General features: G+C 39.3%; 1 protein-coding gene across 1 annotated transcript; it reads right to left on the reverse strand.

The window, feature by feature from the left end:
* Positions 1-1,614: 1,614 nt before the first annotated feature.
* On the reverse strand, positions 1,615-10,532 carry Hyal4 (hyaluronidase 4). The gene is made up of 3 exons (XM_051151566.1): positions 9,535-10,532; positions 4,123-4,212; positions 1,615-2,153 (listed from the first exon to the last, which is right to left on the reverse strand). The coding sequence occupies exons 1-3, from the start codon at positions 10,486-10,488 to the stop codon at positions 1,752-1,754; spliced, it is 1,446 nt and encodes a 481-aa protein (XP_051007523.1). The 5' UTR covers positions 10,489-10,532; the 3' UTR covers positions 1,615-1,751.
* Positions 10,533-22,193: the final 11,661 nt, after the last annotated feature.

Genomic DNA, 22,193 nt, shown 5'->3' on the forward strand with positions numbered 1-22,193 from the left:
CCCAGGGAGACAGAGGCCAGCAGATCTCTGAGTTAGAGGCCAGCCTAGTCTATAGAGTGAAATCCAGGCTCCGCAGAGAACCCTGTCTCAAACAAACAAGCCGAAAAGGTGTGGATTCTTCTCATCACTTCAGTTCACATCTGCATAACAAGTCCCAAGCTAGCCTGCCAAACTAGACTCTACCCCAAATAAAAGTAAGTGTCAAAGCACTTGCTCAGTGTGCATAAGTCCTGACCTTCAGTCCCCATACTGAAAGAGAAAAAGACTTTAAAATAATATGCATGAAGGTTATTAAGTGATATGAAAACACTCACATCATTAATTGAAACACAGGGGCTATAAAATATGATGTGATTATAAGCCATTTTATGAGAAATATTAGTAAAGACCACACGAAAAGTTGCCAGTGTGAGGTATAGCGTTTACTGGTGGTTTCTTTGGTTATTTTTCCACATTGTCTTTAATACAAAAATGAGCTTGAGTTTTAAATAGTTTATCTATGTATGTGATAATGCATTTTGTTCACAGTATAATGAAAGCTTTGTTTGTTTATATCATACATTTCAGAATTAAACTTTCCCAATAACCGCTGACAAGCTGAGGCCCTGAGTTGAAAACCCTTAAGAAAGAGAAGGCACCAATTTCCATCCCTTCTTTATCAGCAGCATTTCCTTCTTTATCAGTTTCCTTCTTCAGTTTCTCTTCCTACTAAATTATCTTTATGGAAAGAAAACCCTGGGTGTTTATATAATACATAAGTGATTATAAATGACTACAAAAAGACACAGCTTCACCGTTTACCTTTTTCTATTGCTTTGGTGATCAAGAGATTATCCTAGACCAGCTATGTGTTCTAAGAACCCAGGAGTGCAAAGTAAGTTACTATGTTTACCCTCAAACTGATTTGCTGAGATTAAAAAAAAAAAATTATTGCCAAGTTTCAGATGACAGAGGAGAATATAAAGAACTCGCTAAGGTTTATACCACCACATAGACAGTAAGGTAATTCACAATTCAAATCAGGTCCAGATGATTCTAATCATTCTAAACCCAAATCTACTACCCAACATTTACATGGGAAGCAGAGGAAAACACACAACAGTTAATATTTTTTTTAAATCAACATGGCTACAACTTTTGGGTCTACAGCACTGTCGATCCTGGACAACCTTTTTGCAGTGTGCACACAGGTAGGATCTGGGAAGGAACAGGTTGGTGGTTGCTAGAAGCCTCTGAAGAAGCTACATAAGGATAATTCTGTCCTTCGTAAGTTCAGCAGTGAAGCAGATGAAGGTGAAGCCGAGGCTGGCCCAGAAATCCTGCATTGCACCATCTCTGATGAGCCAGCTGACCGGGTCACAACTGAGGCGACCTATCTATTGACTCAGGTGGCCACTTAGTAACCTACGCTTAAGTAAATTGCTACCTAGAAAATGTCCTTGAAATCATAAGCTTAATATTCATTTGTGTACTCATGTATATATAATTATGAAAAGAATAAAATTTGATTTACATACAATTGAAATATCCAAGTAAGAAAAACAGTGTACATTACTTTGTTCTCCTAGATCTGGTTTCTAACCAGTAAAGCAAAAAAAAAAAAAAAAAAAAAAATGGCTCCTATTTATTTTATGACACATATGTTGACTTATAATACCTCTCAGGGGAACTCATAAGGGAAAAATTGTGAAATCCATCTGTTCCCTAACACTCTATTTAAAAGGACACAATTCCCTTTAAAGTCAATTATGTCACAACTGGACGCTTTGATAACCTGCTAAAACTAGCAGACACAGTGTTATTACTGAGCTAGAGGAAAGGGAAACCCCACAGCTCCCGCTGGCCTTTTCCATTTCTCTACAATCAACCCCTACATATCCCTCATAACAGTGACATAGAAAATTCTCTGCCATCACAGCCAGGTCTGCCTCTGATGCTCTTCCCTTCACAACAAAGTCTCCATCCCCAGAGGCCTCTATATGGTAACTCTCAGGGTTCAAATGGAGATAATGCGATGCTCTCCATGTCTTCCGTATGCACCTCCCATTATTCCAGCAAAGATGATGGCTGCACACCTCAGCTGCTCTGCTCACATTGGTTATGTAGCTCCCCAAATTGGAATTCACAAAACGCTTCACCTTCATACAGTTCTCCTGAAGAGATTTAAAACAAACAAACAAACAAACTGGATCACAAATTTTAGAGCAAGAGGAAGCTCTTTAGACTGAACAAAAACTGGATGGTTTTGTCCTTGTGGGTAAACTCTTCATCTTTCTGTTTGTGTTAGAATCTGAGTTGTCGCATTAGCTAATTTATTGTAGATCCTCCCACCTATAGCTTTCTGGATGCCTCTGTTAGGTATACTTAATCATAACCTGTTATTATAGACACAGGAAAGCTAGTAACACTAGGTCATTTGTGTGTGTTTTCTAGTACATGTTCTTCATAGAGGTCACTTCAGGTAAATGTTGTTTCTATTTCCTGAGAAAGGAAAAATGAGATGAGAGCCTTTCCCAAGCCTTTCTAGCTCTTTCTAAACTCTCACTGGCTGACTCAATTCAGCTGTTCTGGCCAAAATACCTCCCCAAGGTGACTACCTCAAAGTGACTTCTCTCAGCTTCTGACTGAATTGCTCTGCCTGGCCTCAAACTAATTCTGGAAATATGTTTTAATCTTCTGCCTCCTTTCCATTCTCTGGCTTGTTTTGTCTTCACCTATGTCTATCTTGCTCTCTCTGCCTCCTATCTCTGTAAAACTACCCTGGTAAGAAACTTTCAGAACAAAAAAAGCCTTAAGTAGCCCTGTGCTGCCTTAAGTAGCCTCTCTCTCCTGTCCTGTTCTCATGATAGTTGAGCATATCCTATCTCTGACTCATTATGTCAAGTCTTTCTAGGATATGTCACTGTCTGCACATCAATTAGGCATTATTTTCAAGCATGGCTGCTTCCTTCTATAAACTACCCTTACCTTCAAGTTTTGGGATTAAAGCTGTGTGCTAAGGGCGTGTCTGTATTCCAGCCAGATCACATAGACCTAGAAGGTCTTTGGATGTGATTTCTTCCCAGAGCAGCCATGTTGCTGGATTAAAATTCTTCTACAACTTCGGTTGTGTATACTAGTTCTTGATGAAGCTCTTCCTCATGAGCCACCAGTCAGAGTTGAGCTCTCTGTATACTGCCTATAGATGTGTGTGATAGCTTTTCTTCAGAATCAACTTGACTACATCTGGAATTAAATAAAACACAAATGACTGGGCATAGACATGGGAGGGTTTTTTCCTTAATTAAATCATGTGAACTGTGACACCCACTTCTAATCTGAATATTTGAGATGGGCTGGACTACATCTTTTGCTGGCAGCCTACGTAAAGGACATGGAAGAAGAGAGCAAGTTCCCCCTTTGCCTGCTTACCCACACCCTTAATAGCATGTCCATTCCTTCATCGGCATTAGGGCCTACTTCAAGATACTGAAGTCCAGCTGAGACATCCAACCTCATGAACTGAACAACACTGTGTTCCTGAACCTTCAGTTGGTAAGTTGGTCAGTAGCCATTAGTGAACCACAGTGTGTGTTTGTGTGTGTGTGTGTGTGTGTGTGTGTGTGTGTGTGTGTGTTCAACCTGTAAGTTCTATTGTTCTAGAGTCTAGGGAACCCAGCTGGCTTCTCTATAGGGAAACAATACTTGTAATAAATTTAAAAGTTAGAATTTGTTTATACTTATCCAGATAGCATACAACATATTTCATGTGGTGGTTCAATGCAAGGAATATAGTCTCAAAAAAATCTGTGGTGATTACTCACATAGCCTGACTAGCTGCTGCCCTGCTTGGCTTCCCTTCTTGTTTCCTTGTCTATGAATGAAGAGACTAGTCAGCAGCTGGAAGGAAGAACACATGGGCAGATCCAAAACAGAAAACCTTACTCTCTTAGCACACAATAAATAGCAAATAAATATTAGTGTCATGGTTACTGTCTCTTGATATGTTTTGGCCCAATCTGAGTACTAAGCACTAGTTTTGACATTTATCCTAACTCTGGGTCACTATGGGAATAGTGAGAGCTTCGATTACAGTAATCTCTACAAGAAAGAGAACAACACATCCCTGAGGTACTGACTTACCGCAGATGAAGTTAAATTCATGTCTCCCCAAATAACAATGCCTGCAGCTCCTAACGCAGCACTTTCTCCTATGGTACTAATTAGATCATGCTAGATGGAAGAAAACAAAGGTAATTAGTCACTGGAAGATAAATCAACTTAAAAGGAATTTAGATTACAGGCTGATCTCAAACACTCCCTAGAAGGCAACCCATGCTTTCTTAGAGTGACAAAATGCCAAATAGACTGATGTTCAGAAGCATATTCTTGGATCATACACAACTCTGTGTGTGTGTGTGTGTGTGTGTGTGTGTGTGTGCGTGCACTTATGCAGAGTCTCACTGTATAGCCTTGGCTGCTCTGTAGATCACTATATAGATCAGGCTGAACTTAAACTCATAAAGATCCTCCTGCCTCAGAGTATTGGGATTAAGAGCAAATGCTACCATGCTACCATGTCTGGCTAATATAAATATTTTTAAAGAAAGTACATTACATTTTAGTAGGCAGAATATTATTTTTTAAATAATTAGTATAGATGTAGTCACCAGAAGTTGTTTATTTGAAGTTAAGTGAAGACATTTGCTCACAAGATAGCTACATGAATAAACAGAAGCCAGAGCTTTCCTTCCCCTGAGACAATAGCTTCTTTCTCTAGCCTGTCACAATACCACTGCGGAGCTTTACAGTCACTCAGGTGGAGTCTTGTGCTTCTGAGTTCAAAGCCAGGCAAGGCTGCGTTGCTTAATGTCACCAGGCTTGACTTTGTCTGCCTTTTGTATTTGGTGCCTGAAACTATCTAATTTAATTTCAGAGTATTGGGGCTTATCTACGACTCATCTAGCAGTGACAAAGCTACAAGGGTTTCTCTAAATATTATTAAGATAAAGAAAATCAAAGTTTCAGGAGAAAGAATTTGTTTTGTTTTGTGTTTTTTCATTTAAAGATTATCATAGAGCCTAAACATAACTGTGGACCTAGGAAATATAAGGAGAAAATAAGATTTGGGTATGTGCTGTTGGCTTGCTAGCCTACTGAGCTATAGTGTATTCTCCCTCTATCCAGGATACTAAACACTCATCTTTTACTCCAATTTCCATAAGTGATAGAAAGTAGTGAGTTAGAGAAAATAACAAGCAAAAAAAAAAAAAAAAAAAAGTAAACTGCCTTGACTTTGGCCACCTTATCATAGTATCAGAAACTGGGGAATTACTCATTGTCTGACTCAAATTAACAGTTTTACAATTAATTAACAATTAACTAACAATTTTACAATGTCTATCTTTAAACAGATTTTTACATACATTTTTCTGGAGACTTTTGAAATGTGAAGAAGGGGTTAAGTTTAAACTAAGTTACCTTCCTGGTTCATATCCATTTCTATTTTCCAAGACCATAATATCAGACAGCCCACAGAACAGGAAAGGGGTCTTTGGGGGCTCAAATGAGATGGTGTACATGAAAACATTTTGAAAATTGTCAACGGTCTTATAAATACAAGCAGAAGAGGACCCACCCATGCAGTGCCCAGATTGTAAGATGTCCGTCTCTTGACTCAAAGACGTAAGCAAGCAAAACTCAGGCCACTGACTTTGAAACAACCTTGAGACTATAGTCCCACAGTGTGATCAGAAGAAAGTCTCCAAGAGCCTTCTTAGGATTAAGGTGGCATTGTCAAAGGAGGAATGGGACATAGCATTTACATCTTGTATTTATGCCCTTTGTTTATATTCACTAAATATAGAAGCTACAGAGTGAAAGTCATTCCTTCTAAGGTTATATTAGTTTCTTTTAAGTATGTCTTTCCTTTAGTGTCATTATGAGAGGGTTTATTGGGACATATTAAAGACATAGAAAGTCTTCAAGCACATCTTAAACAAAAATAAGGGTCCAGTAACATTTTAAAAGATTATTGTCAAATTAGTTCACTGTCATATGGAAGACTTTAAGGTGATAATTGAACCACAGACCAGCTATGGTCTGGAGATCAGAGAAGCAAAGTCACTAAGGAAGCCATTGAGAAGATGCCTCTGGGAGGATACGGGGACCACGTAAGTTGGAGCCTCACGGATGGTAAGAAGCAAAGAAGCAAAACTGAGCCTCTGGGTCCCAGTCTGGCCTGTGGCTACTGTGCCCATGATCCTCAGATTCAAATCAGTGTTTCAGAAGTTGATGCTTTGGTTGCAGGACAAAGAAAAAGAACCCAGTCTGGAATTACTAGAAAGCTTCCTCCATCCATGATAGCTAGCTTTCATAGTGCCAAGATGGTATGCAGGATACTGGGTACGAAAACACATCAATGGCCTTACCTGTTACTGGGTAACACTGTTACAATACTAAGTACCCTAGCAAGGTGTGCCCACTGACACAATGTCACACTTGCCAGAGGGGTAATCAAACACATTGTGCTTGGATTTGTAGTTACTCAACAGGAGGAAATTCATGTGTAATAATGTAAACAAACATGCTCAAAGGCCTGTGGTTGGAGAGGTCATAGCCCCTAGAGAGAAACCTAACACTGGAATTTTGCTAAGTGGTCATATGCCAAGCTGCCTTTAATCACTTATATTTATTATATCCATAAATATGTGCTATTCTTAACTTTGGTCAGAGAAGCTTCATAAATTTTTAATGAGCTGAGGATAAGAGTCTATGAGCATTCAACCCTCTTTGGGATGTTTTGCTCATCTCCACACTCTCTATCCTTTTAAGGTTTAGGTAACATCTAGAAGTGAGGACAGAAAGAATGCAAGAGCTGGCAGGTGAGAAGGAATGCTTTGAAAAGCTACCTCCTCTACATGCCATGGCTATTGCACTTATGAGCTCACAGAAGCTGTGGTTTCGTGAACAAGGTGAAGCTACTTAAAGTTCTGGTCTGATTGGAAGCCAGGAACTCATGTGCCTGCATTCCTAACTGAGGAGCTATCAGCAGCTGGTGGTTGCTGGAGAGGCAAGCAATCCTTTCCCGTTGAGAGTGCAGCCGTCAGTAAGTCTCTCACGCTCCAGTGCATGGCCCCATGCCCATATCCAAGCAGGGCCACTAACTGGACTAAGTGTGCTATGAAAAAGAGAACTTGACACAGGATGACTATGTATTGAGGGGAAGATCAGGGAGACCTGAGGGGTGAAACTGAAGGTGGATAGAATCAAATTATGGTGTATATATGAACAGTAAAAAAATAAAAAAGAAGGAGGAGGGGAGGAAGGAGAAGAAGAAGAAGAAGAAGAAGAAGAAGAAGAAGAAGAAGAAGAAGAAGAAGAAGAAGAAGAAGAAGAAGGGAATCATCCTCCATACTTGGTTTTTAGTCCCTGATGCTTACCAGAATTTATGTAAGAAAGTAGTCTACCCCTGGGTGACATAATGAAAAAACAGAGTCACTAACAAACTTACTTTGTATGCCACCAGAGAAACTAATTGCTTACAGAACAGCACTTAAATCTTCAGCCACAGAAACACCTTTCATTGTTTTTATAGAGCATAATATCATGTTATGTCTAGGTTAAATTTATATGTTGGTAGTGCAAGCCAGCTTCTCAGTGAAATGAGATGTTACTGCCTCTGTATTATTCCCCCAAACTACGACTGCCATAGTTAAGCTTAAGACCTTGATATTTGTGTATGTTTTAGGCCTACATATTCAAAGGTAGTGAGGGCTTTATAAAATAGAACCTGACTAACTTTGAGGCGAGAAAAAATTTAAAATGAAACATTAAAAAGGCCAAGAAGAAAATTATCGATAAACTTGGGACACAAGGGATTTCCTACTTTTTCCATGCGTCATTGGTGTATCTGTATTGTTCAGAGCAATGTACACTCTGACCACAGAGCAATGGCAACTCTGCTATAAATCAGCTGATTATGCGTGGATGGATATATTTCTGGGTTCTTCTCTCTTGCTTGATTTGTCCTGTTATTGAATTTGTTTTTTGACAATTCCATGCATATATAAAGTATATTCTGATTACTATAAAAAAAAAAGACCTTGATATTTGTTTTAAAATGACAGCTATTTGACGTGTATTTCTGAAGTGTGGCAAATTTTTACACACCTTTTCTCATTTGATTTTTACCATACTTCCACTAGATCAGTGGGGTGGAAGACAGTGTTCTCCCTGACCCCCACTCTTTTTTTGTTGATGTTGTTAAGAACTGAGACATTGAGGTCTTGGGAAGGTTAAGAGATTTGCTACCCAATCCTAACTGTGAGTGCCTCTAACATGACCTCTGGTGCCTGTGATTTGATCACTGCCCCCTTGGCGGGGCAGCCTTGGGGGCAGACAGAGAAAGGGGATGCAGGCTACCCTGATGAGACCTGGTAGACTGTGCTCAAATGGTGGAGGAGGAGCCCTCCCCCCATCAGAAGTCGAGGGGAGGGGAATAGGGCGGAAGAGGGTGAGAACAGGAAGAGTGACGGGATAACAGTAGGAATGTAATGTGAATAAATTATAATTTTAAAACAGAAATATCTCAAACCCACCCTGGCACGTAAAATGGTAAAGATACTGTTGCAAAATAAATATACTATTGCATGGGATAGCTGAAACAGGTTTCAAGTCTCCTTGGTGCAGAAATATGAATACCCTAGTACCCAAGTCAGCTCCTTTTCTTGGAAGCTAGTGCTTAAAATGACTAGCATCACAACTGGAGAGATTATCAGGCTGGAGGCTGTCTAGTTTGAAGGTTACTTTCCTGGAACACATGAGGTTGCTTTGCAATATATATATAAGAAATGAAAGTAATCAGGCACAAACTCAGTTCTCTCAGAGTTTTAGTCCAGGTTGCAAAACTATTAATAGTTAACATTGGATTTACAAGCTCGCAGTACTCTGCCAGCTTTCTGTCAGCGGCCATCAGAGAGGCAGCTATAGCTAAGATGGCACAGTCTGCAGGCTTACATACTTTTAGCAAATTTATGATTGTTTCATACTTTTAAGCTTTCTTAAATTAACTATCAGTTTAAACCACTACAGGCATGGGTATAGCTTACTTAGTAAAAGCTGGTGCTATATATTTAAAAGAAAACAAATTCTCCTTTCTTTATATTTAAAATGGTGACACCAGAAGCAGGAAAATCTTTCATTCTACTTTCACATGTATGAGCAAACAAGCCCATTTTGAAACGTCCTCTCTAATTTTTTAGCCTGGTCTCCACAAACTATAATGACCTCCCATAACAGTCAGTCATAGGGAATGCAGTAGTTGCTAGAATCATATGTTAATTCTTTCCCACCTTATGTTGACCTTTAAAAGGAATGCTAATAAGTTAACAAAATTTAGTTCCCATAAAGGAAAAGTCTAAGCTGATCAGTAGTCTAGAAAGAATAAGATGCTAGCTGTCCACTAACTGGTATTTTTCAAAGGACCAAAATAACTAAACAATGTTTCTTGTAGAGATACAGAGGAAATCTGGCACCATGGGTCAAGAGTCTTACCTTAGAAAGAAAAAGTAGAGGCTCCTCTTTGTAGCCAAGTCGTGTGTAGACGAATACAGGCAGAGCATGCCCGTGTGACGTCAGCGTGGAGATCCTCATCGACTCATGCACCCGAGACTGTGTGAAGCGCAAAGTATTTTCACTGTCTCCAAGGGACTTCGGGACACCAACAGCGGGATACAGAGCAGTACTGCTGTCCCAGAGCCAAGAGAGATTATTGTTCCTCAAAACTTCCTCTTCTGGGCATGACCCAGTATAATTTGTGGCAAAAAAATTGTAATTGTGGCAATCCGGATATAAATAATAACCCCAAAGGCCCTTAGGTCGGATCCTAACTCCCAGTTTGATAGTTTCCTCCATGAAAGCTTTGGCGCTCTTCTCAAAAGTTGCTTTGGCAAAAAGCTCAATATCAGCAGCTGGTATGTTTTCGTTCATATCAGAAATAAGTGTTCTTGACTTCTGTCTGTAAATATTCTTCGTGTTCCAGTTCCGGGTCCACTGTGGGCGCCAATATTCCCAGTCTATAACAGCAAGTCCACTGAAATTTTCAGTGGGGATGTAATAATTAATATCCTGGGCGGCTTTTTCCAGGTGTGCATGTAAGCTTGTATTTTGGGGAAGACCGCCATTGATGGGGACCCCTTCTGATATGTACCGTGGGTAATAGCCTAATTTGTTGGCGTAAAATATAGTAACATCTTGCCCCCTGTCTTTGAGCCTAGGGCTTCCAATCATCTGAAACACTTTTAAATTCAGTGTTAAATTATATTTTTTCAAACACAATTCTGTTGGGGCATTCCAAGCAGCTATAAAAGGTTTTCTTTGGTAAACTGGAAGCTGGGCAGGTTTTAGAGATGAGATAGACTTCAGGATAAAAAATATGAGAAGCCCTGATGTAAGATGTATTGGTTGAACAACACAGAGTCTTAATTGTCCTTTGGATAATAGTTTCATGATAAGATAGAAATTTATACTATCTCTTCCCCTACGTAATCCAAAACCCTGTGGAGAAATTAGTTTTCCATTAGTGATTGCTTCCAAGAGAAGGGACACTGTTCCTATTTATTTATGTTTTCAAAGCATAATCTATTTTAAAGTTATAGAGATTCTAATAAATGAATTGAGATGTAAAATCAAGTGTTATGATCAGTTTTCTACTCAGGGATAAGCAAAGAGATTCAAGAAGAATCCAAGAAGTACAGAACCTCTATGCCCACAGTAATGACTAATGTATATGGCTTATGATGACAAACAGATGTGAAATAATACTTAAAATCACATTGGAAAGCTTGCCAATATCAGGCATTACACTTAGATGCTTTGATTGTTTTATTATGACATTTATGCAACAGTGTATAATTTCACTTCCATTTTAGAAAAGAGGAAACTAAGACAGAAATGGGGTGCCCTCATAGATATCCCATTACATGAAGGCATTACATAAGGCAATGCCAACAAATACTAGACAAAATGCGTAAGTTAGCGGAGTGATTGCTCTGGCTGTGAGGGATGTAAGAAGAGAGCTAAGATTAGTGGCCAGGAGTGCTTCAGTGGAGGTACACTAGGGCTGATGTGAGGGTGGTAAGAGACAGAGAGTTGTCACATTTCCCTTTTAGTTTTCTAGGGGAAACTATGAAAGAATCACTTTCAGGCAGCCACAGGAAAGACCTTATTGGTGCAAAGTGATCTTCTGTACCAATGAAATGGAGACACTCTGTGCTTAAGTACGCCACCATGACATTAAGACACATAGTAAACGTTTGCTGATTAAGTGGCCAGGAAGTGGCCACACACTCTGCGCTACGTGTGGAGTCCCTGCTTCACTAAATGAGCCCCAAAGTCCAAATGGCTCCCCAGCTTTCAATGCATCTCTGATGCTGATTTTGGACCTTGACAAAACCACTTAGATGCATCCTACTCTAGCCTTTGAACGGAGCTCTTGGGACTCAATAACACTAAGAGGTGGTGTTAACAGTGGTGATAAAATTCCAACATCAAGGAGGTAGGGAGACGGCTCAGGGAGTAAAGTACTTGCAGAAGTATGGGAAGCTGAGGTTAGATCCTCAGCACACACATGGAAGCGGGTGTAGTGGGGCTCCCCTGTAACCCCAACACTACAGGTGTGTAGGCAGTTGCATTCCTAGCAGTTGCTAGCCAGCAGCCTAGCTGAATCAATGAGTTTAAGGTTCAGAAAAACACGATGTCTTTAAAAACTAAGATGGAGAGTGATAAAGGAAGATATTGGGCATTGCCCTCTGGTCTTCACACATTTGTCAGCAGGCAAATGCCCCTGCATACACATTCTCTCTCTCTCTCTCTCTCTCTCTCTCTCTCTCTCTCTCTCTCTCTCTCTCTCTCTCTTTCTCTCTCTCTCTCTCTCTCTCTCTCTCTCTCTCACACACACACACACTTTCTATTGATGGGAACCAGAATTACCTGGGTTTGGGGGATGTCTAATATCCACAGTTCTACTGTTTGGTGCCAACATTGTTGTCCTGGTACAGAACTTGATTTCAAACCATAGACTGGGACAGGGGCTCTTTCAATGGAACCTCTAGCATAGGAGAATTTCCTGAGGTACAAGTCATTGTATGTAATTATCATTTTAACCACCAGAGGTCACCAACCAAAATATTTCTCAGGTCCAGGATACTGAAGGGAACAAAAACTCTTAAGTAACCTATCAAACCATTGAAAGATACTTAAGAAGTCCTAAGTAAACTTATACATCCAAATGTCACTTTTTAAAAATTGAATCTTTTTATTTATTGGATAAATATCTAGTCCTCCACAGCCCAAAGATGAAGAAAAATATCTACTAACACACAACTGGCCTCTGCTTCAGACTTTCTCACATCTCCTGCCCCTCTCCCTATCTATGAAACCACAGCTCCTGTTTCTGAAGCCTGCTGTATCTGGGCCAGTCAAAGCACAGGCCACTGCCTGTCTGCCACGCCGAACTGTAAGTACCCACAGCAACCGGCCTTTGTCTTTTTGCCTCCTTCTCTCATCCTCCTCTCACAAAGCTACATTTCTTTAACACATCTCTAATTGGTGGAATTGAGGAAGATTTGACAACATACTGGCAGTGCGAATGAGGGAGGAGTTCAACCGGGGCTTGTCCCCTAAATTTTCTCATCTGTTTTTCTCTGCTTAGGAGCCAGGTTTATCTGAGAACAAATAGGAGAGCCATCTGTGAAGCATTTTGGAGGCCTCTGAACAAAAGATAAAGGAAGTAGGCCAAGTAACGTATAAAGGCAGACCTATTAGAATTACACCAGAGTTCTCAACAGAGACTTTAAAAGCCTGAAAGGCCTGGGCAGGTGTCTTAAGGTCTCTAAGAGAACAGAAAGGCCAGGCCAGACTACTATATCCAGCAAAACTTCCAAGAAACATAGATTGAGAAACAAGATATTTCCTGACAAAATCAAGTTAAAACAATATCTTTCTACAAATCCAACCCTACAGAAGATACTAGAAGGAAAAGCCCAATACAAGGAGGCTAACAACACCCAAGAAAACACAGGATATAAATAATTTCACACCAACAAAATGAAATGAAGGAAAACACACACACACACACCACCACCACCACCACCACCACCACCACCATCAAAATAGCAGGAATTAACAATCATTGGTCATTAATATATCTCAACATTAATGGACTCAATTCCCTGATAAAAAGACGCAGGCTGACAGAGCAAGGAAAAGCAGGATCCATCATTCTACCTAATACAAGAAACATACTCCAGCAATGAAGGTAGATATTACCTCAGAGTAAAGCCTGGAAAATGATTTTCCAAGCAAATGGACCCAAGAAGCAAGCTGGAGTAGCCATTCTAATATCTAACAAAATAGACTTTACACCAAAATTAATCAAAACAGATGGGGAAGGACGTTTCATATTTAGCACAGGAAAAATCCACCAAATGATTTGAGAGTACACATATTTTTAAAAGAAACTTAAATCACACACAGAACCCCACAAGTTAATAGTAGGAGACTTTTACACCCCACCCTTGCCAAAGGACAGGTCATCCAGACAGAAAACAAAATGAGAAATAATAAAACTACAGACATCATGAATCAAATGGACCTAACAGATATTTACAGAACATTTCACCCAGACTCAAAAAAAAAAGTATATATACTTTCCTCTCAGGACCTCGTGGAACCTTTTTCCAAAACTGGCCACAGACTCAGACACAAATCAAGTCTCAACAGATACAAGAAATTTAAAATAATCCCCTGTAAATTGTCAGACCACCATGGATTAAAGCTGGACTTCAACAGCAAGAGAAAGCCTACAAACTCATAGAAGCTGAACAACTCTCTACTCAATGGCCACTGGGTCAAGGAAGAAGTAAGAGAGAAAGTAAAGGTTTTCTAACTCAATGAAAGTTAGGGCACATCATACCCAGACTTAGAGGACACGGTGAAGACAGCGCTAAGAGGAAAGTTCCTAGCACGAAGCACCTTCATAAGGAGAGTTCTAGAGCAAAAGGAAGCACACACTGTAAGAGAAGGAGACAGCAGGAAATGATCAAACTCGGGCCTGAAATCAATACACAGGAGGACAAAGAGAACAATACAAAGAAGCAACAAAACTAAAAGCTGTTTCTTTTTCTCTCTTTCTTTTTCTCTCCTTCTTTCTTTTTTTTTTTCTTTCTTTTTTTTATAGAAAATCAACAATATAGACAAACTTTAGGCAAAGTAACTAAAAGGTAGAGAGATGGTGTCTAAATTTTAAAAATGAGACGTGAAAAGGGGAACATAACAATAGACACTGAAGAAATCCAAAGAATCATTAGGTCTTATTTCAAAAGCCTGTGCTCCACAATATTGGAAAATCTAAATGAAATGGATGATGTTCTTGATAAATACAACTTAACAAAGTTAAATCAAGATCAGGTAAACAAGTTACATGGTCCTATCACTTCTAAGGAAATAGAAGCAGTCATTAAAATTCTCCCAAAAAAAAAAAAAAAAAAAAAAAAAAAAAAAAAAAAAAAAAAAAGCCCTAGGCCAGATGGTTTTAACACAGAATTCTACTAGACTTTCAAAAGAAGAGCTAATACCAATTCTCATCAAAATATTCCACAAAATAAGAACAGAAGGAACAGTGACAAACTCATTCTGAGGCCACAGTCACCCTGATACCTAAACCACACAAAGACTCAACAAAGAAAGAAATTTTCAAACCAATTTCCCTTATGAACATTGGTGCAAACGTACTCAGCAAAATACTCAAACCAAACCTAAGAACACCATAAAAACGTGATACACCATGACCAAGTACGCTTCATGCCAGGGGTGCAGGGATGGCTCAATATACAAGAATCTATCAACATAATCCACCATATAAACAAACTGAAAGAAAAAATTCACATGATCATCTCATTAGATGCTGAAAAAGCCTTTGACAAAATTCTAACACCTCTTCATGTTAAAAGTCCTGGAGAGATCAGGGATAAAAAGTGCATACATAAATACAATAAAGGCAATATACACCATGCCAATAGCCAACATCAAATTAAATGGCGAGAAACTTAAAGCAGTCCCACTAAAGTCAGGGACAAGACAAGGCTGTCCAGTCTCTTATATTTATTCCATGCAGGACTTGAAGTGTTAGCTAGAGCAATAAGACAGCTAAAGGAGATCAGGGGCATACAGATTGGAAAGGAAGAAGTCAAAGTATCACTATTCGCAGATGATATGATAGTATACTTAAGTGACCCCAAAAGGTCTACCAGAGAACTCTTACAGCTGATAGGAGCTGATAGTCCTCAGCAGTGACTGAATAAAAAATTAACTTGGAAAAAACTGTAACTTCCTTTGTACAAATGATGAACGTGCTAAGAAAGCAATTAGGGGGAAAATACCCTTCACGATAGCCACAAATAATATAAAATATCTTGGTGTAACTCTAACCAAGCAAGGGAAAGACCCATATGACAAAAGCTTCAAGTCTCTGAAGAAATGGAAGAAGATATCAGAAGACTGAAAGATCTCCCATGCTCATGGATCAGTAGGATTAAAATAGGTGAAATGGTCATCTTACCAAAAGCAATTACAGACTCAATGCAATCCCCATTGAAATCCCAACACAATTCTTTGCTGACCTTATAAGAGCAACCCTCAACTTCACATGGAAAACTGAAAAAAACCAAGGATAAATAAAACTATCCTGTACAATAAAAGAACTTCTGGAGGTATCACCATCCCTGATTTCTAGCTTTACTATAAAGAAATAGTAGTAAAAACTGCATGGTATTGGCATAAAAACAGATGGATCAGTGGAATTGAATCAAAGACACAGAAATAAACCCACACACCTATGGACATCTCATTCGTGACAAAGAAGCCAAAACCATACAAAGGAAAAAAGAAAACATCTCCAACAAATGCTGCTGGCCTAACTAGATACAAGGATGGAAATAGATTCATATTTATCACCCTGCACAAAACTAAAGTACAAGTGGATAAAGATCGCAGCATAAACATGGAGACAGCAAATTTATTAAAAGGGAAAGTGGGGAATAGTCTTGAATGCATTGGTATAAGAGACAACTTCTCAAGCAGAACACCAATAGCTCAGGCTCTTAGATCAACAATTAATAAATAAGAACTCATGAAACGGAAAAGCTTCTGCAAGGCAAAAAACACTGTCAATGGAACAAAATAGCAGCCTACAGACTGGGAAAATATCTTCCCCAACCCTATATCTGAAAAATGGCTAATATCCAAAATATATGATGAACTCAATAAATTAAACACCAACAAACCAAATAATCCAATTTAAAAATGAGATACAGAGCTAAACATCGAATTCTCAACAGAGGAATCTCTAATGACCGAGAAGCACTTAAAGAAAGGCTCAACCTCCTTGGTCATCAGGGGAACACAAATCAAACCAACTCAGAGGTTCCATCTTACACCCATCAGAATGGCTAAAATCAAAACCTCAAGTGACAGCACATGCTGGTAAGGATGTTGCTATTGGGAGTGCAAACTTGTACAACCACTTTGGAAATCAATCTGGCTCTTTCTCAGAAAATTGGGAATAGAGCTACCTCAACACCTAGCTATACCACTCCTGGACATATACCCAAAAGATGCTCCACCACACAACAAGGACACTTGCTCAACCATGTTCATAGCAACTTTAGTTGTAATCACTAGAATCTGGAAACAACCTAGACGTCCCTCAACTGAAGACTAGATAAAGAAAATGTGGTACATTTACACAATAGAAAACTACTCAGCATTTAAAAAACAAGGAAGTCATGAAATTTGCAGGCAAATGAATGGAACTAGAAAAGATCATCCTGAGAGAGGTGACCCAGACTCAGAAAGACATTCATGGTTTGCACACTCCCTAATAAGTGAATATTAGCCATAAAGTAAAGGATAGCCATTTTACAGTTCTCAGACCCAAAGAAGCTATGTCACAAGGAGGGCCCAAGGGAGGATGCTTAAGTCTCACTCAGAAGGGGAAATAAAATAGAAATCTGAAGTAGATGGAGGGATGAACTAGGTGACAGAGGGAGTCGGGAGGAAAATGGAGGTGAAGATCAGGTGTGAGGAAATGAGGGGAGGGCTGGGAAAGAGAATGGAAATCATTGGAGGCCATCTTGGGACAATGGGGGCTCCAGGGAGTCTATAGGGGGGACCCCAGCTGAGACTCCTAGCAGCTGGGAATATGGAGCCTGAAGTAGCCACCTCCTGTAGCCAGGGGGAACTTCCATGAGAGAGAGCCAACCCCTGACACTATTAATAATATTCTACTGTTCTTGCAGACAGGAGGCTAGCACAACAATTGCCTAAGTGGCTTCACATAGCAGCTGATGAAACAGATGAGTTGACCCACAGCCATTCACTAGGTAGAGCTCATGGAACCTTATGGACAAGGAGGAAGAAGGATTGAAAGAACCAGAGAGGTCAAGGGCACCACAAGAAAACCTACAAAAAATTAACTAATTTGGACCCATAGGGGCCCACAAAGACTGAATCACCAACCAGAGAGCATTCATGGGATGGATCTAGGTCCCCCACCTCCCCAAATGAAACAGATGTACAGATTGGTCCTCATGGGGGACCTCTAACAGCAGGTGCACTGGCTGTCTCTGATTCTGTTTCCTGCCTTTGGATCCCTTTCACCTAACTGGACAGTCATGTCTAGCTGCAATAGAAGAAGATCCACCCAGTGCTGCTTGATATGCCAAGGCAAATTGGTGTTGAGGGGAGGTCTCCCCTTCTGTGAGCTGAAAGGAGGTGGGCACTGGGAGAGGATATGGGAGGTGAGAGAGGAGGACTGGAAGGAGAGGAGGGAAGGGAACTTCCTACTGGGAAGTAAATTAATTAATAAAAAGATGACCAGTGAAAGCCCTAAAGGTTTATAGAGATACCCTAAAGTTCCTAGTCTCTTGGGAATCCAACAAATGTTATTTTACTTCCAAACTCATTATGATGCTTCATGGAGCACTATAAAATACATAAATAGTTATCAAACTGAAAGGAAGAGTAGGACCAGTGATCTCAAAGCTGTAGCCACAATTCTGTAGTAGTCAGTAAGTTTACTGGAGCTATAGCCTATGAAATGCATCTTTTTCCCTAATAAATTCCTTTTAAGTATCATTGCTCAATGAAGTGGGTTTCTGCCTTCCATAAAAAAGAAAATAGAGCAATAGTTTGATAGATAATAAGTATATAGGTATATAGATACAGATGTGTTTCCCCCATAATTTTTAATTAAAAATTTAGCACCAATTCTATTGTAATATAATCCATTTCATTATTGTGTCTCTTGAAGGCCCATAATTTATAAGTATCTCCTGAATTTATTATAAATCTATTTTGCATCATGATCACAGAACACTGATATGCCTTCTTTTGAACAAATTTTTAGAACTATTGTGCTACCTGGATTCTACAAAACTTCTTCCTTTCCATTCTTCTCAAAAATAGGCTTATATTTATAAATCATAAAAAAATGACTATTTCAGTGTTTCCTGTTGCATAGCTGTTTCTTCTTGCTGGAAATCTTCCCTCATAGAGGTACTCACAAGGCTCCAAGAACTTACAAGAAATTCCTAAGATGTACTAGGGTGTGCACCACGGCTCTGTAATGCACTGCTGCTGGAGAGGAGAGCTCTCAGTGGTGAGCATGTGTGCACCTTGCAGGAGGAACTGATTGTGCAGCTGTTGTGAATCATCACCCATCACCTAGAGGCTCAGCCTCCTTGTTCGTGAAGCCTTCCTGGGGCATCTGAGGCTGGACGGGGAGTGAAGCTTTTCAGAAAGGCAGCTGAGAATGAGAGTCACTCATGTTCCAGAGCAATCCCGTCCTTATCTGTGTTCTCATAAGCAACTCTAACAAACTCATTAGTCAATCAAAGCTACATGTAAGTGGAACCTCGCTATGGTCTGTTGGTGTTCTCTATTTGGATAAATAAGCCATTTCTATGAATCTCCTCAGGAAAAGTCACATAACACTAGTAAGTGGAAATTTCACTACTTTTCAGTGTGAGAAGTCACATGTCTTTCTGAAGCAGAACCATTTAATGTGTTTAAGAAATGCAATTCTTTAATCCCAGCACTCAGGAGGCAGAGGCAGGTGGATCGCTGTGAGTTGGAGGCCAGCCTGTTTTACAAAGTGAGTCCAGGACAGCTGTGGCTACACAGAGAAACCCTGTTTCAAAAAGCAATCAACAATAATTTTTTAAAAATTTAAAAAGAAATGCAATCTAAGAGAGAATATAAACTCTAACTCTCTAGCACCCATACATGGTGGTTCTGCTTACACTGTGCCTATTTAAAAGCCTGTGCCTCACTCTCTGTTTGACACTTCCACAGAGACAGCTTTCTTATCCCACACAGTCATCTCACTGAATTAGATTGTGGGCATCTTACAGCTATGTTCTGATCTCCCATATCTAATTGATGCATGCTTGACCTTGCAGTGCTCATCGACTTTATAGCTACCCTCTACCTGAAATATCTGTCACCCTTCAGTACACTTGATTATAAGTCATCAAGTTAGTTAAACCTACATAAGATGAGAAGATTTTGGCATCTAAACAAAGAGCTAGAGAAATAAACTTGAATGTCCTTTTCTTCATTTTTAAGGTTTATATCTTGAGTGATTGGTTGCATAGATATTTCATCTCTGCTTATGGCCCTGAGCCTACACTTTGGGCACCCTTTCTGTATTAATGAGAAACCTTAATGTTGCAATTAAATGTGCAAAGTTGTAGCAGCAAATAGTTTATGCTATCTTTTAACCAGATAAATTAAACTCCTGACAAAATAACAAATAGTTAACTAAGTATTAATTTGTGTACATTTTAAAAAATATTTTATTAATTTATTCATATTACATCTCAATTGTTATCCCATCCCTTGTATCCTCCCATTCCTCCTTCCCTACTTTCCCCCTACTCCCCTCCCCTATGACTGTTCCTGAGGGGGACCTCCTCCCCCTGTATATGCTCATAGGGTATCAAGTCTCTTCTTGGTAACCTGCTATCCTTCCTCTGAGTGCCACCAGGCCTCCCCATCAAGGTGAGAGAAGCATGGGAGAATGAGGAAATAGAAGGATCCAGAGGGTCCTAGAAACCTACAAGAAGAGCACTATGATGTGCAGATCTGGGTCCAAGGGTCCTGCTCAAACTATGACACCAGCCAAGGACAATATAGGCAGTAAACTTCAAACTTCTATCCAGATCTAGCCGATGGACAGGACATTCTCCACCGTTGAGTGGAGAGTGGAGTCTGACTTTCATGCGAAATTTGTGTACATTTTTAAAAGGTCATTAAATAGCTGAGTCTCCACTTTAGGTGGCACTGACACACAGAAACTGCTTGGCGCTTGTACATTAGTAAAGAAAGTGAATTTCTCTATTAGTTACAGAAACACAAAATAATCATAAATGGAAAGGAAATACCTTCTCAAGCAATGAGTTTTACTTTTTTACAATAATTTTATTTCCCCAATATTTCTTATTGCATTGAGGATAGTTGCAAACCTTGCAACTTGAAAACATATAAATTGCCTGACCATGGCAGAGCATGGCCTCTAATCCTAGCACTCAAAGGGCAGAGAGAGGCAGATCTCTGTGATTTCGAGGCCACCAGGTCTGCAGAGTTCCAGGACAGCCAGAGTTACACAGAGAAACCCTGTCTTGAAATACAAAACAAAAGAAAACATGTAAATTGAAATTATAATTTCCCCTTGTCATGTGAGAGGATACTCTCACACGGTGAAGAACTTGAGATGTGTATTAATCATAAATTTCGGATTGCACTAAGATTACAATAAGTGTGTTGAAATACTTAAGCAAGAGCATAAGGAAGTACGGGCTGGAACAGCACCCAGTTCTTGACACATCCAACATGAACAAAAAGCATTGCTTCATTTTTTTTATTGTTGCTGTTGTTTTCAAATATACATCAGCAATAACATGGGATTATTCTGTTGACTCTATCGTGACAATAAACCTGTACCTAATACTTACGGCACTTTATTCTGTGAGAAAGACAGCCAGAGATGGTTCCCATTAGAAATGCACAACATCTAAAATTCTATTACATTGAAAAAAAAACTTTCAAAAAATAATCTAAACTGAGGAGACAAGACTTCAACAAACAAGTAACTGTAGATGAAGGTACAAGTAAAAATAAAAACTTTAAATACTGAGTTTGTTAAAGTCCATAAGTTTACTGCTAAGAAAAAGTTACATATTATGACTCTCAAAAAAAAAGTCATGAAAGTTTTTGTATGTGATTGTTTTATGGCTTGTTTTTGTTTTTGTTTTTGTTTTCTTAACTTTGTCCATGAAGTGAATGTGCAATTCCTTCCCTATGACTACTTAACAGTTGCTTAACAATTAGGACCTCGTACGAGTGCCTGCTTCTACCGAGGTGAATCCTAAATGGCAGGACAGGTTGCAATAGGTACTCTATGTAAGATGTCTTGGCCAGCGCTAGCAGAGCCTCGTGTTTGTCACCGGTACCATGAGGGACAGTTGAACTCTCTCATACACAGCCCTTACTGAAGGAGTTAAACAAGGCATGAAGCAACAGGAAAGGCCCGAGTCACTCTGATCTACCTGATTAGCACAGGAGAGGCCCAGGCTCTAGAGCAAGCCTCATGTGAAGGGAGCATTTTATGTAATCGTATAAAATAGAAATAAGTATGATTATTATTTATTATCATAATATTATACGAACATGTGCGCATGTTGGGTGAAACTTTGTCTTGCAAGGTTTCTGGGTTTTTAGTTCTCCTCCTAGTGATTTATTTGGGAAAAAGAAGTTATAGTTTACTTAATCATCTAGGAATGAATGACTAAAAAACAATATGTTTTATTGCCTAAGATATTCTGCTTAGCTAATAATTTCTCAAGTTTTCACTTTGTTTGATGTATATAGCCATTATGGCGATAGTTTCTTAACTTTAAGCTGTAATCTTCAATTAAACTTTAACTTTAATCTCCAATGGATTTAATGATTTAATATTTATATCTTTCCCATACCATTTTGTACTTATTTCTTTTTTTTAGAAAAATATTTGTATATGAGTATGTTTATGTTTTACCCTCTTCCTAGTTAGTAAGAGATTTTTCTTTCATAAAATGCTAGTGCTGATCATTTCT

The sequence above is a fragment of the Acomys russatus genome, chromosome 10, assembly GCF_903995435.1.
Source record: "Acomys russatus chromosome 10, mAcoRus1.1, whole genome shotgun sequence".
NCBI lineage: Eukaryota > Metazoa > Chordata > Mammalia > Rodentia > Muridae > Acomys > Acomys russatus.